At 40.9% G+C, this 16,833-nt stretch overlaps 1 protein-coding gene across 4 annotated transcripts in view; it reads left to right on the top strand.

The window, feature by feature from the left end:
• The window catches only part of atp9b (ATPase phospholipid transporting 9B), a 234,371-nt gene that overhangs the window by 123,929 nt on the left and 93,609 nt on the right, over window positions 1–16,833 (top strand). For all 4 annotated transcript variants that reach the window (XM_066716058.1, XM_066716057.1, XM_066716056.1 and 1 more), the window contains one exon: window positions 11,189–11,265. In XM_066716058.1, coding sequence (XP_066572155.1) covers window positions 11,189–11,265 — 77 coding nt within the window. The remainder of the gene's footprint in view (window positions 1–11,188; window positions 11,266–16,833) is intronic.

Genomic DNA, 16,833 nt, shown 5'->3' with positions numbered 1-16,833 from the left:
TTCATATATATATATATATATATATATATATATATATATATATATATATATATATATATATACACACACACACACACACACACATTTGTTCTTACTTTTTATTATTTCTTAATTTATACATTTATAAATTACTGCGAGCCTGGCGTTGTGGGTGAAATTCCAAAGGGTGGGTGATTTCTTATTTTTGTCACCCCATTTTTAAATAATATTAAAAAAAGAAATACTGAACTTAAACAGTATCAGAGTAGAACAACCAATAATAAGGCGATTAATAAGGCTTTTGCACAGCTTAGAATTGCATTTCAATAACACAGTTCAGGGAACATGAACACATTGATATCCACTTAGTGGATCATTAATCGAATCCAGCCAAACTAAATGTAAGAAATCAATAACAATGCATTAATAATGATAATAGAGCATCCACATATGCACTGAATTTAATAACGCTTAAATAAAATAATCACCCATTAGCTTTGTCAGAAGCACACTCACTGTATTTTCAATAGATAAAAATACACAAACTTTCTGAGTAAGTAAATCACCAAGGATATTGCGGCTACACAGCACTGTAGTAGGTGCTGGACACATTAATGTTGGACACACAGCAGCAGTAATATGTAAATAATAGGATTATGTTTGATTCTGTGACAACCTACATACATACAGACAGTTATGTGTATTGGGTTGTATTTTATTTGTCCACAATATTGTTTGTACTGCAATACTTCATTGTATGCCCTGTCAGGACAATGGCATAGACGTGTACACAATATTACCGAGGAGGTATTCATTCGGGATGTGTCCAGACTCTAATGCACTCCATAGTCTGGACTGATACCAGATGTACACATCGTGAGCCCCCCTATACACTCACCTAAAGGATTATTAGGAACACCTGTTCAATTTCTCATTAATGCAATTATCTAACCAACCAATCACATGGCAGTTGCTTCAATGCATTTAGGGGTGTGGTCCTGGTCAAGACAATCTCCTGAACTCCAAACTGAATGTCTGAATGGGAAAGAAAGGTGATTTAAGCAATTTTGAGCGTGGCATGGTTGTTGGTGCCAGACGGTCTGGTCTGAGTATTTCACAATCTGCTCAGTTACTGGGATTTTCACGCACAACCATTTCTAGGGTTTACAAAGAATGGTGTGAAAAGGGAAAAACATCCAGTATGCGGCAGTCCTGTGGGCGAAAATGCCTTGTTGATGCTAGAGGTCAGAGGAGAATGGGCCGACTGATTCAAGCTGATAGAAGAGCAAATTTGACTGAAATAACCACTCGTTACAACCGAGGTATGCAGCAAAGCATTTGTGAAGCCACAACACGTACAACCTTGAGGCGGATGGGCTACAACAGCAGAAGACCCCACCGGGTACCACTCATCTCCACTACAAATAGGAAAAAGAGGCTACAATTTGCACAAGCTCACCAAAATTGGACAGTTGAAGACTGGAAAAATGTTGCCTGGTCTGATGAGTCTCGATTTCTGTTGAGACATTCAGATGGTAGAGTCAGAATTTGGCGTAAACAGAATGAGAACATGGATCCATCATGCCTTGTTACCACTGTGCAGGCTGGTGGTGGTGGTGTAATGGTGTGGGGGATGTTTTCTTGGCACACTTTAGGCCCCTTAGTGCCAATTTGGCATCGTTTAAATGCCACGGCCTACCTGAGCATTGTTTCTGACCATGTCCATCCCTTTATGACCACCATGTACCCATCCTCTGATGGCTACTTCCAGCAGGATAATGCACCATGTCACAAAGGTCGAATCATTTCAAATTGGTTTCTTGAATATGACAATGAGTTCACTGTACTAAACTGGCCCCCACAGTCACCAGATCTCAACCCAATAGAGCATCTTTGGGATGTGGTGGAACGGGAGCTTCGTGCCCTGGATGTGCATCCCACAAATCTCCATCAACTGCAAGATGCTATCCTATCAATATGGGCCAACATTTCTAAAGAATGCTTTCAGCACCTTGTTGAATCAATGCCACGTAGAATTAAGGCAGTTCTGAAGGCGAAAGGGGGTCAAACACAGTATTAGTATGGTGTTCCTAATAATGCTTTAGGTGAGTGTATATCGTGTGTGTGTGTGTGTATGTGTGTGTGTGTGTGTGTGTAATGGGAAGTGCAGGTGTAATTGCTGAAGCTGTTCTCTTATCTATATGAATGTACAAATAATAGAATGTTTAAAACGTCACAAACGAGTACAGAAACATCACTTAACATCACACTGCTTTCATTCATCCACCTGCAGAGTCCTATTCCTTTAATGCTGTGACTCAATTAGCATATGGTAATGACTCTCTAATTGGAAACATGAGATGCAAGTGTATTCTTTAGAGGTTATTAAGCATAGCGCAATCAAATTTGAATTGCGTAAGAGCCCTAATTAGACCAAGTGCGCAAAGTTGGCACAAACATTGGGAATAATAGTCCACTGTGGATATGTGTACCGACTATTGGCGTTTTACATGGAGACTTTTTGTTCCCATGTGCAGTACAACTGCTTAGTAAGTGTCAGCATAATTAAGGAGTATGACATACCACAGCCGGACACAGATGCAGGCCCATGAGGAATCATTACGGGTGAGGTAGGTGAATAGTAACCTGTGCTCAATAGGATTCAACAGTAAACAGATCTTGTCTGTTGTCATATATACTGTGGCAATACCACTAATAGCAGCTTGTCTGGTTAATACTAACATTCATTATTCTGCATTTTCCCTTGGCTGTCATGAGCAGTTGCTATATTGGCAGTGTGCACGCAGGTGGGTTTGCGTGGTGCAAACAGGTTTGCGAGGTACAGGAAAAAAAAAATGCTATATTCCAATGTTGTGTAAAATGATAGGTTGTGAGTTCAACCGTGGTTATCTGAGAAAATAAGCACCCAAGGGGGAGGGGTTTTCAGCGTGCATTCGCTGGAACGTGTCAAAGACATTTGTCTATCAAAGCTGCCATTGGCCCTTGTGCCTGTCACTCAAACAGGACCCTTCCACTTCCTGTTTGTATAAAAGGTGACGTCTGCACAGAGACTTCCTCTTTTTGCCTGGGGCTAGAACTCCTATGCGACCTTGCAACCCTTGGGCAGTGCTTATTTTCCTCAAATAACCACGGTTGCATTTGCAACCTATCATTATCTATCGCCCAAGGGGGAGGGGTTATAGTATAACCAAACCATCGCAAGGGAGGAGGCAGCAAACTGGTAAGGGAGCCTGCCCCAACTAGGAGCCGTACCAACTCTATGATAGAATCCACAGGGGCCCCTTGGGGCCACATCACTGTCACTCTGAACTGGGAAGAAATAACAAATGGTCTATCCACAGAGCAACAAGATCCTTGTGTCTACCACGAAGCCTAGCAATAGCGGCCTCCTGCTTTACTAGCAGAGCTAGGAGCGGGGCCAAGACCACACCATATAAGCACAGGGTGCAACCACTGCTGGATAATTCAATTAATAATGGAACTATATACACAGCGGGGCAACAAGAGCCAACTCAAGTGCCTTCTGCTGGACACAGCAGCAGCAGCCCCCAGCACAGCTAGCATAGCTAGGGCGGAGACACAAACTGCTGGCAAAGGAACTATATACATAGCGAGGCACAATGTGCCCTCGCTAACAACCGGAAGTGGGCGTCCACGCTCAACTTAAATAAGGAACGGACAAGCTCAACTGTCTATTCCAATTAACTACATACACTGCGTGGTACAGGAGCCAGCTGCACCACACGCAGGACACAGGAACAAGTTTAACGCTGCCGACCAGCAGCTAGCATCAACAGATGCTCTACTGATGTCAATAAATGAACTATATACACAGCAGGGCACAAGAGTAAACTCAAAGGCCTTCCGCTGAACACAGCAGCAGTGGCGCTCAGCGCAGCTATCATAGCTAGGACAAAGCCACAGACCTGCTGACAAAGGAACTATGTACAATGACGGGGTACAGGTGTAAAAAAACACATGCACTCCCGCCTACAGAATTAACTATATACAAGTCACTGTTTGGTAGGAAGGGAAAACAGTTCTGCGTTGCTTTTCCCAAGCATTCTCAACAGGGGCAGACTGGGATAGAAAAGCCAGGAGCCAGTGCCTGATAGGCTATGGATGCTCAACTGGAGCCAACACCAGATCCCAATAGAAGAAACCTGGCCTGTAGAACCGAACAACTCACAGCCGCACAAATGTCTGCCAGTGGGGCACCTTGAAAAAGGGCCCATGATGTGGCAACGCCTTTAGTCGAGTGGGCCACCAGGTGTTCAGGCACTGGGGCTCCAGCCAACTCGTAGGCCGTGGTAATGGTGTCCACAATCCAGTGCGAGGCACTGCTTTGAAAGCGTCTGGCCCAACGTCTGTGCTCCGTAGGACACAAACAATTGGTGTGAGCGCTCCAAATAGCACCTGAGAGCCCGCACAGGGCACAACAGGTGTAGCCTACTCTCCTCCTCTGAAGAGAAGGGAGGAGAATGGAAAGCCATCAACTCAATGGGCCTGTTGATATGGAAAGAAGGAAGGAATGCAGGATTAGGCCGAAGCGTAACCCTGGAACCATCTCCCGCAAAACGGACATACGCATGGTGAACAGACAGGGCATATAATTCGCTCATGTGTTTTGCAGACATAATTGCCAACAAAAAACGCTGTCTTCAGTGACGTTAATCTTAAGTCAACTGATTGCAAGGGGTCAAATGGGGCCTTGGAAAGCGCATTTAGCACTACATGAAGGCATTTTTCAGAAAACTGCACCACCAAAAAATGAGAGCCCGGAGGCTCGCCATCAGTCCTACCATGATACGAGGCCAAATAAACCTTGAGCATGGACGGGGACTTGCCCTGGTCCAACAGCTCCTTCAGGAATTGCAGAATGACACCTATATGGCAATTAACTGGGTCATGAGACTTCTCCCGACACCAAGTTTGAAACGTCCGCCAGCGGTAGGAGTACTGCAACCTCGTAGAGGGAGCTCTTGCCGACTGAATAGTAGCCACTACCTCGTCCAACAGACCCCGAGCCATCAGGCGATCCCGCTCAGGGGCCAGGCCCAGAGTTGGAGCAGGATCAGATTGGGATGCCACAGTGTGCCCTGTACCTGAGACAGCAAGTCCGCTAGCGGGTGGAGGCGCCATTCTGACACCGGGGGGCCTCCCCAAGAGAGGAAGTTCGCCACCATGTTGGAACTGCCCAGGAGGTGGAGTGCTCTGATGGAGCGACCAGACACCTCCCTAACTTTTGATGTAGGCAACCACTGCTGTGTTGTCTGTCCGCACTAGAACATGACTGCCCCGAAGGGCCAGCTTGAAGTGACTGAGACCTAGGAGCACAGCTCGTAATTCCAGGGCGTTGATATGGAGGTCCCTAATGGGCCGTCCAACTGCCCCAGACTCCCTGTCCATTACAGACAGCTCTCCAACCCTGCTTGGAGGCGTATGTTTTCAAAACCACTCAGTGGCAGATTGGCACCAAGGGCACACCGAGGATTACATTCGAAGGGCTCTGCCACCAACGGAGTGCCTTCCAGCACGCTTGAGTGACTGTCACTTGACGTGCTCTGTCGCGGGGAGGATGCATCCCATGGGACCCGAACCACCACTGCAGAGGTCTTAGATGAAGGAGTCTGAGGTGGAGGGTTTGGGACGCAGCCGCTAGAAGGCCCAGCAGCCTCTGGCAATGGGACACCCTGGCAACGCAAGGGGGCCAACACACAACATCCATGCACTTGGAGAAAGTACGAGGAGCTAGAGACAGGCCGAAGGGGAGAAAAGCAAACTCAAACACTCGGCCTTCGAAGGCGAAGTGTAGAGAAACTTCCTGTGCACCTGCGTAATGGGGATGTGAAAGTAGGCATCTTTCAAATCCACCAAGGTGAACTAGTCTCCCGGCTTGATAGCCTGAGACATGGCACGCAGGGTGAGCATCTTGAAACGCAACACCTTGAGGTGGTGATATCAGGTACCTCAGATCCAAGATGTGGTGGAAACTGCCATCTTTCTTGGGCACATGGAATTATGGGGAATAGAATACCTCATGCTGCCCCAGAGGGGGCACTTTGTGGATCGCGCGTTTCTCCAAGAGAGAGACAATTTTGACGCAACACACACTGTAGTGGGTCCCTCACTCGCGTCCACACCATGACTCTGAAGGGGGGTTGATGGGTCTGGAACTGTAGGGAGTAGCCAACTGTTATAATTTGGAGGTGCCAATTGGAGAGTTGCTTGGGGGGGTGTTTGGGTGGGCCAGAGGCTGCTGCAACACTTCACGGCCTGGCGTTTGGGCTGGCTCTACTGCGGCAGGCCTGGGTAGGTGCCTGTCTGCTGGCACAGCTCAATGAGAAGGTTGTCTGCGAGCCTGGCCCAGAGGTGCTGATTGGGGGTACACTCTGGTGAGCTGTAGTGACTGCTCTCTCTCCTGGAGGGAGCGTGCCAGCATGCCCTCCATGGACAGTCCAAATGTGAACCTGGTCGAGATGGGGGCATCCATCAGCTGGGTCCTGTCTGCATCCGGGATTCGCCTCGCCTGGGACAGTTTTGAGTTGACGGCATGCCGCCACAGTGGCTGCCAGGGAATGTCCATTTGCACATGCCCCATGGCACATGACCGTCACTAGGAGGTCTGCCGCTTCAGCCAACTTCCCAGTAGACTGTGGTGCCCCCGAGGCCCTCGTATCCGGGGGCCTCCACCAGCTGGGCAATGTAGAGGGCCAGCAGGGACTCGGCGGAGTATCGTCCTGCACTGCCTGTTATGACAGGAAAGGTCCCTTGGCGTCGCAGAGAGAGGGGGGCTAGGACACCACTGCCGAGATGGTGGAATTCACCCTAGGGAAATCCACCAGCCCCACTTCCTGCACACCCTGGGTCCTGGCGTAGACCTTACCTGCAGGTGCTTGGGTGGGGGCCGTCGCTGGGTGGTCCCAGGTAGAGTGCAGCTCCACCAGGAGGTCAGGCAGTAGCAGGAGGGCCTGCGTGGGCTGCTGGGACCACTGCCTTCTCTCAAACCTAGAGGGCAGGGGGGCAGGGTCCACTGGCCAGGGGATCTGCAGGGACTCCACAGCCTGCTAGGCGACTGCCCAGAACTCAGCCTGATGGCCCAACGAAGCAGGGACAAGATCCTCATCTGTGGGGGGGAGGAGGGGGGAAGCCACATCCCCTCCCTCAGATCCGCCTCCAAATTGGACCCCCCATGAGGGCTGAGGGAGATTACATCATCTCCCAAGCTCACCTGTGGACTGTCCTCATCCGCAGAGTGGACAGACAGGCTCCCGTCAGACTCCATAGACGTGGCCGATGGAATGGCAGGTGGAGGAGTAGGGGGGGCAGATCTGGTGTTGAGAGCCAGGATGGCAGCATCTCGCCCCCTGTCCGCTGAGCTCGGACCCCTCCGCCGGCGTCTCGGTGGAGATGAGACCGACGGTGAGGAAGAGGAAAGGGAGGGGGAGGGGGCCTGGGGACACCTCTCCACGGGCCTCCCTCTCTGTCTTCTAATTGTCATGACCAGCGATGTGGCAGGTACCTCAGCAGTCACTGGCCTGACAGAGGAGACATTGGGGCTGACGGCCAGGTGGAAGAAAGGGCCCACAGTTGCTCCGCCTCCCAGACAGGAGGGGTAGACCATGTCACCACTCCAAGCGGGTAATGTGCGGTGGCCACAAACAGTACAGCGATGGTGGTGGGAGGAGGAGAAACGGGGTCTCTCCATCCCGTCACTACCGTGCACGTGCATGCACGCAAGTGCGCACTGCTACTTGTGCGCACAGCGAGTGCTCCGGTCAGCGCAGGTACCGAAGGCACACCAGCAGCCGAAATGCTCTCGCGACAGTGGACTACCTAGTACGATTTGCCGCTGTAAGCGCGTCTCCACTGGCAACGTAACACAATACATTGGGGGAGGGGCACTACACGCCGACCACACATTGGGCACTGCACTGGGGCACTGGGTTGAAAAACCAGGGAACACTTCTACCAAGTTGTGCCTTTTCTTTTGTGGCAAGAACACGGGAGTCCCAAGGAGTAACGCCAAGCACCGCCGAAGTGAGATAGAGAGATAGAAACCACATTTGTTTTGTTAAATAAATACATGTATATATTATTCCACCTTCATTAGTTCTGAATATTTCAATGATATTACCACTAAGTTATATTTTATAGCGTTGTAAAAGCAGTTCAGTCCTCTGTGTATGGTTGCCAAATATTTTTAACTTTGCTGATACAGATTTATGTCCAGTGGAGACAAAACAGCATGCGACAATTCCCTTTCTGATCGATTCCCCATGCTTCTGAGGATCAACAAATATGGGATAAGTTCATCAAACATCCGTACCTTCTTTCTTTTGAAAGCTTTCAAAACTTTGAACTGCTCTTCAACCTAGTATACCCTTTAGAAAAACATCACAGGACTCTGTTGCCTTATTTGATATGAACTGCCTCATTTTGCCCAGTCCCCACTACTGTGGAAAGGGCATCCACAAGGTTATGGATCATGTTAGGGGTTTGACACCACTGCTATTAACAATGTTCATTGTAATGCCGATCTGTATCTACTGTAATTTAGGACTGATAATAAGTTGCTCACTAATTTTTTTTCACCACCTCCTGGACAGCTTGCAGGGCATGATTCATTGCTTCTATTTTTTTTTTCTCTGGGTCCTGATGACTCTGGAACTGTTTAGGATATGTTTAAGTTTATAAGTGGCCTTGCTTTCTCATCATGTTCATTTAATATTAATAGCACATTCATCTTCAGAACGAGGCTGAGATAATGAATTGGCAAATTAAGATGAGAATATTGATCAGAATTTATATTGTTCTACGATGATGTTAAGGACACCTTCTAAGTGTTGAGTACTAAGCTTTTGTGTGCACGTGCGTGCGTGCGTGCGTTCGCGTGCCTGCAAATTTTTAGGTCCTCTAAGTCCTTTTTTATATGATTTAAAATAAAATCTTCACTCTTACACAGCTGCAGTGTTTAAAATACATTTTAAGGATGTACATATAACAGTTAAAGCTATTTTCAGTAAGCTGTACATAGCCAAGTGGTCTGTAGCTAATTATCCAAAATAAAGACGTGCACATCTAGACAGTCCGCAAAGGTCAAGCTTGCATGCCAGTAAATGGAATGAGGTGAAAATGCTTGCTTTTTTCTTATTAGACTTATTATGAGGCTTCAGATAGAAGTATCCCTTTTCCTATAGAGTATTGTGTGCAGCAGGTCCATTAAGTATCTGTGTAGCAAGTATTCTCTTTGCAAAACTGACATGCTTTGCTATAAATCTATGCAAATATATTGAAATATTTAATTGATAATCTGGGCTAAACCACAAATATTAATGCACATTAAATACATTAGATCCTTTCATCTGACAATGTAACATAATCATGCACTATACAGTAATATCTCACATCCCATCATAAAAGCTATAGCTACCATAACAGTGGTGTTGATAGGGGTGGGAGTAACTTTAAGTGAGGAGTAGTTTTCATCTACAATGTGCACATTATGCAAAGTAAATAAAACAGTGTTTTGGTCTGGTGTTTTAACAGTCTATGGTCTGGAGTAGAACATGCCTGTATTAATTTCAATTTTTCATTTTCAATTTTCTCACTGTTTAAATGGTGAGTTTCATAAGAAGGTAATTGGATACAGTGGGCATGTTTTATTTTCGATAATGTTAGCGAGACAGAAATGAGAAAGGTGTTGGGGATCTGCATTATTATAACAAAGCAGTCAATTTATGTGTACAAGACATTAGAAATGTTCTGTATTAGTGAATTGTGGTCCTTAAAGGTCATAGTCCAATAATCTCTTCAAAACATTACCTTCCTTAAACCATTGGAAAAGGTCGCTGCATTCGTCCAACTAAGTAAATAATTAATAATGAAATAAAATAATTAACCTAATTGTGGCCCTCATTGAGTTAAGTGGAGGATGACTCAGTGTTACACAGTGCTCAAATAATTAGGCTGAATGTTTTTCACACATGCAGTATTCTTGAACAAACAGCTTCAATTTAAGACTTTCTGTGAGTGAAGATGATCAATGATACATGAGCTTAACTCTGAATTGCATAATGAAGAGCCTTCAAAACCTTTTTCAATTATTACTTTTTTTTTATTGTTATATTTGAGTTTTGTCATGTTGCTGTTTACTTCCAAGTTCTAAATGCTACCAGCCCCCTCTTAAAATAAAATAATATCTATGTTCATATATAATCCATAATGCTTATTAGCAATTATCATATGAACAATGTTTGGTTATTATCATTATATATTTCTTCTGAGATATTGGTTGTACATTGCATAGATGCAGTAGTGTACAGTAGCTTACCGATGTTACTGTAGGCTTTTAGTAATACTTAAAAAAAAATTGCAAACTTTTAAATATTGGCTGGGAACCAAGGGGCTGATAATACACGTCATATACTTGAACTGGGACAGGTATAGATATTTTATTTGTAAAGACAGATTATTTTAAGTGGTTTAACTGTTTATATATAATATTAATATGAATCAATTATGTTTTTAAATCATCAATTATATATATCTTAAACATCAAAAAATAGATGGAATACATATTATCTTAAATGTGAAAAATGCAACGGTCATTTTTATCCTATTAACAATTAACTTTATTTTTGTTAAAAGTAAACCAGGTTATTACATGTCATACAATTCCCTTCACATATGTCTAAAAACAAAATGAAAAAAATGAAAATATTTATATAAGATAATTGTACCCAGTTATGAGTTTGGGAAGACAGAAGCATGTTTCATTGTCCACTCTTATTTGATAAATTAGCTCTTATTTGCTTTTGATTAATTTAATTAACCAATTCACAATTTATATCAATATATAAGCTAGCAGTTACATGAAACAAAGTGGTATTCTGTATTCTATGTGGGGTATTCACTGTACAGAACTGATCCAAAGATGCAACTGTATATACAATATAAACTTAATAATAAAAAAACAACCTTTCTCCATAATACATTTCCTTGCACCACCAACTAAAGTATCTGTGTATGTATTTCTATTTGTAAGTGCAAAATCATTTTGTGCAATTATTTGTTGCCACCAGGTGAAAAACATTGCTCAAATTCTTATCAAAGATCTGCAAACTGATATTCAGTCATATTAATTTCCTTCATTCCATTTTCAATTGACCTGTGTTCTTTTTAACAGGAACTGTAATTGGAGTGGTGATATACACAGGAAAAGAAACAAGAAGTGTGCTGAATACATCCCATGCAAAAAATAAGGTAAATGCTTTCAACACAAACCATTTCCATGTGCTGTTCTTCTCTCCCATAGAACCAGGCAAACACCTGTAAAACATGCTTTTCAGAGATATTATTCTGTTAATAGAGCATTTGCATTTGATATCTGAGGACTGGGGCATAAAGTAAGGGATCTGGTTTTAAGTCTCATTATAATCTCTCACTGGTAAAGGAAACATTATAATACAACAAAATAATTGTATATTATTATATTATTATTTGTGAGATTTATCTGTCAACATTACTGCAAGACTTATGGTGCAGGAACAAAAAGACAACTATTAAGTGGAACAACCTTCAAAGGACATGCATGTAACTGTTTTTATAGAAATATGGTATAGATGCCATGGAGATTGAAAGTAATCCAAAGGAGATTTAGTAATTTAGTTTTTGTTTGTTTTCAGTCAAGTCCTTGTGGTCTAAAATGCTAATTGTGCTGCATACATTTAGTAGTTTTACAGAATTCCTGGCCAATAAATACATGTATTTATGTTCCTACAGATGAAGTTGACCAGGGAGTTTTAAATGTAAAATAAAATAAAATAAAATAAAATGTTTAATGAAATTGTTGAGAAGTACAAAAAGCTCAGATCATTTCCTGACTGGTGCCCTAACTTGCTAGTATACTTAGCTCTCTAAGTATTCCAAATGGCACCATCTTGATCTCTTTCTAATAGCTTTTTTCTATAGACAGAGCACTCCACACACACACAAAAACTGCTTGACCAAAACTCATATTTAGCAATCAAGCAACTGAAAATGAAGCTTCTCCTGAAAAGGATCCTTAATTGCTTGACTAGACTGAGAGCATGTCTAGGTTTCATGTTCTTTCATGTGCCTGGGTTATTTGATGACCTTATCAAACACCGATTCTGGAACATGAAAATGCAGATTGAATGACAATTTTGAGAATATGAAAATGAATCAATTTTAAATACAGGGGTGGGGATAAGAATCACAAGCAATATATATATATATATATATATATATATATATATATATATATATATATATATATATATATTGACAGTATATGTAATAAATAAATAGTTTTAAATATGCTCTTTAAATAGGTTTGTGATATAAGATATACCTGCAGTGTTCCAGTCAAACTATTGCAGCTGTGCATGCGATGTGTTTGATTATAAAGGAGGGGAGGGGGTAAAGGGGAAACTGAAGAACTACAGAAATCAATTGTGACAGGTTGCCATTTTCCTGCCACTCATTGTAATACGTTATTCAGAGAGTAGGATCCCAGTGAAAGAGGCGATAATACAAATTGCCTGCAGCAGTTATTGTAAGCCCTTGGGCATATTGATTTGTGTTTCTAATAAAAAGATGCTTTCAGACGTCTCCATGACAAAGGGAAAGGTGATCTGCATCTATATGTGAATCATTATGTCCTTTTTATTAGAGTTTGTATAATGGCTTTTTAAATACATTAGGGGGGAAGAGCAGAACTATAGCAATCACTCATTGACTAGGAGAGACTTGCTCATTCGTTGTTCTTTTTAAACCTTAGGAATGCACAATTTCTATTTTGTTTTGTTTTTAATGTTTAACTTTTATGCATTTCTTATCATACCCCACATACTATAATTACTATAATAATAACAGAATTATGTATTCTTTTACATAAATTATGTATGGTTTTTCACTAGTTCCAATGTTTTCATTAATATATGAACTAAAGCAAAAGTAATCTTAATCTCTTCATTATTTTGTACAAAAGCAAATTTACTCCCACAATCACAGTATACACTATATACATAATTCAACACCCTTTTTTCCCCCCCAATAACTGAAAATTCTGTTATTACTGTAATCATGTACAAGCAGGATTATGATAATATTATATATTAATAACCAGGAAAATAATTGTATTGCAACCCGAATCTTGTGGCTAAGGACTACTAGTGTACGGAGAAAATTTGAGATGTGTCCAAAATCTGAAAAAATCCAATTGGTCTGTTTTATAGTATTGCTATGAACCCAAATCTCCAAGATGGTAATTGGAATTCATTCACTAGGCTTTGACATTAACAGAAAGGATTCATAAAAGCTTACCCCCCACACATTTAACAACATCTGACAGTCATCATTTAAAGGAGACCTGACATTCAGTGGCAGGTAGTGAAGAAGACAGAATTCACTTGAGTTCTGTTTACAACTGAAATTTTTCTAAGTGACAGCTGGCATTGTGCATAACTGTCAGTGGTACCAGCTTCACTCGCCTTTCAAAAGTAGTAAAATATATATAGTAAAAACTATAATATTAAAAAAGTGCTTGATTATTTTGCAAATTAGGTCTTGGCTTCAATGATATGTATTATGAGTAATAGAAATATGTATTTATTAATATTCAAGAACAGATTTGAAAAAAAAAAGTTTTATATATTATTTTTCTAAAATAACCATTATTTACCATTATAAAATTATTTCTTTATTAAAAAACAAAAAAATGACAATCATAATGGAGGTAGTCTCACATGTAAATAAACATATTTGATGGGGTTACTAAAAATATGTGCAGCCTCTTTGAGAGACTTAAGATGACTGTAGAATCATAGGACAGGGTTTCCTGCTTTGAGGGGCATAAACTTCCCCTTCCTCTTGCAATGAAGGGTGGCATACAAAAAATGTAATCAGATTTTTATGAGCACTAATCATGCAGAGCGGTTTAGGCTTTCATAAACAAAGAATAAAAATGAAGCCAGTCTGACAAAGTAATTCAGTAGCACATGGACCTGCCACAATTTATTTTTCAGGATTATGGATGTGTACACAATGCTATTGCTCCTTTAATGAGCCTGCTTTGATATTACAGCTGCTAACAATTAAAAATTGTGCTCCATAGCCTGAAACTCTTAACGTAAATAAACGTGGCATTTCTGCTGCTTTGAAAAGGGAATAAGTTAAGTGCTGGAAAAACAAGCTTGATTTAGACATCTGGTGCATTATCAAAACAACACTTCGAGCCCAAATTTTAAAACAAATTAGCCTTAAAACATGTATGTTGTCTTAATGTTGTGTATTCCACAGTGTGTGCCATACATCACTGCAGAGTTGTGCAGGACTAGGGTGACTGCTTTCATGAAAATACAATGTGCTCAGTAGTAATCTGCTTTTATATCAGTGGAAGCTGATGAGTTCGATGAGGATATCTGTTAGCCAAGCAGATTTGTCATGAAAAAGAAAAAAACATATGTATATGTAGGTATGTGTATTGCACTATAACTTCGGCTGTGAGCTTAGATTAGAATTCTTTGAATTAGAATTCATTAAAATGCTCTTGTTTACTCTGACAGCACACTGTAGACTGGCACTAGGAGCTAGGGCTGTGCTGAAGGGTTAATTTTTACCTTCGAAGGTTTGGAGCACATTACCAAACAAAGGTTTGAAGCTTCGTTGATGCTAATTTGCATAATGTATTGATGATGTCACTTTAGCTACTAGTGTATAGATTTGAATGAAAATCAAATTTATTTTTACACGTAATTCATATAAACAAAATAAAACATCCCCTTGTAGTTTATCTCAAACTGTTACCATGTTTTTCGTATTTTTTTACAAACCGTTTTATGTATAGGTATTGATTTTACTTGCATATTAACCTTCCAGTAAAAGCACCTCACTCATAATAAATTGTATGCGTGGTGATGTATGCATCTTAACTTTAATTTGTATTTTATTGAATACTGAAAAAGTGTCAAATAGTGAATCGGTGTAATCCTCTTGATGAATATACCCCGGTGTTCAGTAACATTAAAAAAGACACAACTATACTGAAAGTAGTAAATACTAAAGACAGTAACCTTTACATTTGGGTTAAATATAATAAAAAGATTCCCTTCTACAGTTCAGAGTTAATGTCAACATTATATATTTTTCTGTATGTAATAATAATAGTCAATTGCAACAAACTTGTGGAGTTAGTACAGAGCTGCATATTAAACACAAGATCATCTCCAGTAAGCTACAGTTCTATGCAATTGACCCATTAAGCCTAATATATAATGCATAATAATTTAAACTTCCGTTGGATAAAATGATCCCGGAGGTTGCTTGTTCCTCCATGATATACCAGTTTTCAGTTCCACAGCTTATATTAAGCTTTTTGGGGATCTTCTGTGCATTTAGCAAAAACTTCTAAACAGCAGATGTTTTTCAAAACATTTGTTTTGTTTTACGTTTCCATTATATTGCACAGCACTTTGTTGTAAAGATGGCGGATAAAGAAACCATAATTCAGAATAATGGAAAGAATACCATATTGCTATCAGCATTGCACTTGCTTAGTTATATTTCACCCTTGACTTCTAACAAGTTTGCAATTGGTTTTAAACAGCCGCAGTAAACTAAATCTAACTCTAAGCATAGTACATATTAATGATGCCCTGTGTTAGGTTGAAATTTTAAATATTTTCTACATTTGTCCCACATTGGTTTGAGTTTCTTATGAAAAGTAATGAATGTACATACTACTACTAATAAAGGTTTCTATTATTTTTATGGAAACTCTGCATTATAAAATATGGGCAGTCTGTATTGTGCTCATTGTGATCTTTTTAATCAGTAATCAATCTTGTTGAATAGATAGTTTTTTAACCTTGACTTTCTAGATAAAGTTGGAGCTGTCAATGATAAAGGTCACTCACAGATGTTAATTAACCTAGAGGGAAATTAACCAACGAAGAGTTTAAATGTGACATTTTGTGCAAAAAGTTAATCCTATAGAACACCCAGTGAGCTTTTTCCATGCAAAGACAAGATTGATAGGTTTTATATTTAGAAGTGTAAATGCTACTTCCCAAAAACCCTTTGTCAGAATCAATGGAGGTCATTATTTAAAAAACAAAATCAAACTGTATTATGGTTTTTCAGTGTTTCCCACAGGATTTTGGGAAACTGTGGTGGGGAGACCTCATGGCACGGCCCCCTGTGAGAAACTTTTGTACATTTTAACAGTTAAATGCATCAATCTGGTGCACTTTGAGAGGAAAAGAGGCTAGAGCCTTATGAACTCTAGTTTGTTTCTTGACCAAAAGCCTAACAGTCATCTGGTTGGCTATTGGCTTGCCATCTAACTATGCTAGCTATCCTAGCTGTTTCTTCCTTTTCATCTGGTGCATCTCTCTTCTTCAAATACTCTGAAAATCATGTAAACCTTAATCTTAAAACAGTACTTGAATTTGATTAACCTTCAAGAGCTTTGAATGAATTAATATAATCAATATAACGTTACATATCAGTTGGGATGTAGCTTTGCCAACTTGATGCTGGAAATAATGTAGCAGTACAGTTCCAGTACGGTACAAGTGTGTAGCTAATGTTAGTTGTTTTACTTCACTTCATTCATATCAATGTAAATGTAGTTAGCAAGAGTTAACTCAGGGAATACTGTATGAGTAAACTTGGCCAGCCTACTAATAATGTTTACACTAATAATTCTTATTGAAGTGCCAATATCGACAGTAATTATCACTTTCAGCTACATATCACAGTCGGGATACACAGATAGCTTTGCTAACTTGATGATGAAAATGTTTT

Source organism: Amia ocellicauda, chromosome 10 (assembly GCF_036373705.1).
Source record: "Amia ocellicauda isolate fAmiCal2 chromosome 10, fAmiCal2.hap1, whole genome shotgun sequence".
Classification (NCBI taxonomy): Eukaryota; Metazoa; Chordata; class Actinopteri; order Amiiformes; family Amiidae; genus Amia; species Amia ocellicauda.
This window is presented reverse-complemented; position numbering and strand designations above follow the sequence as displayed.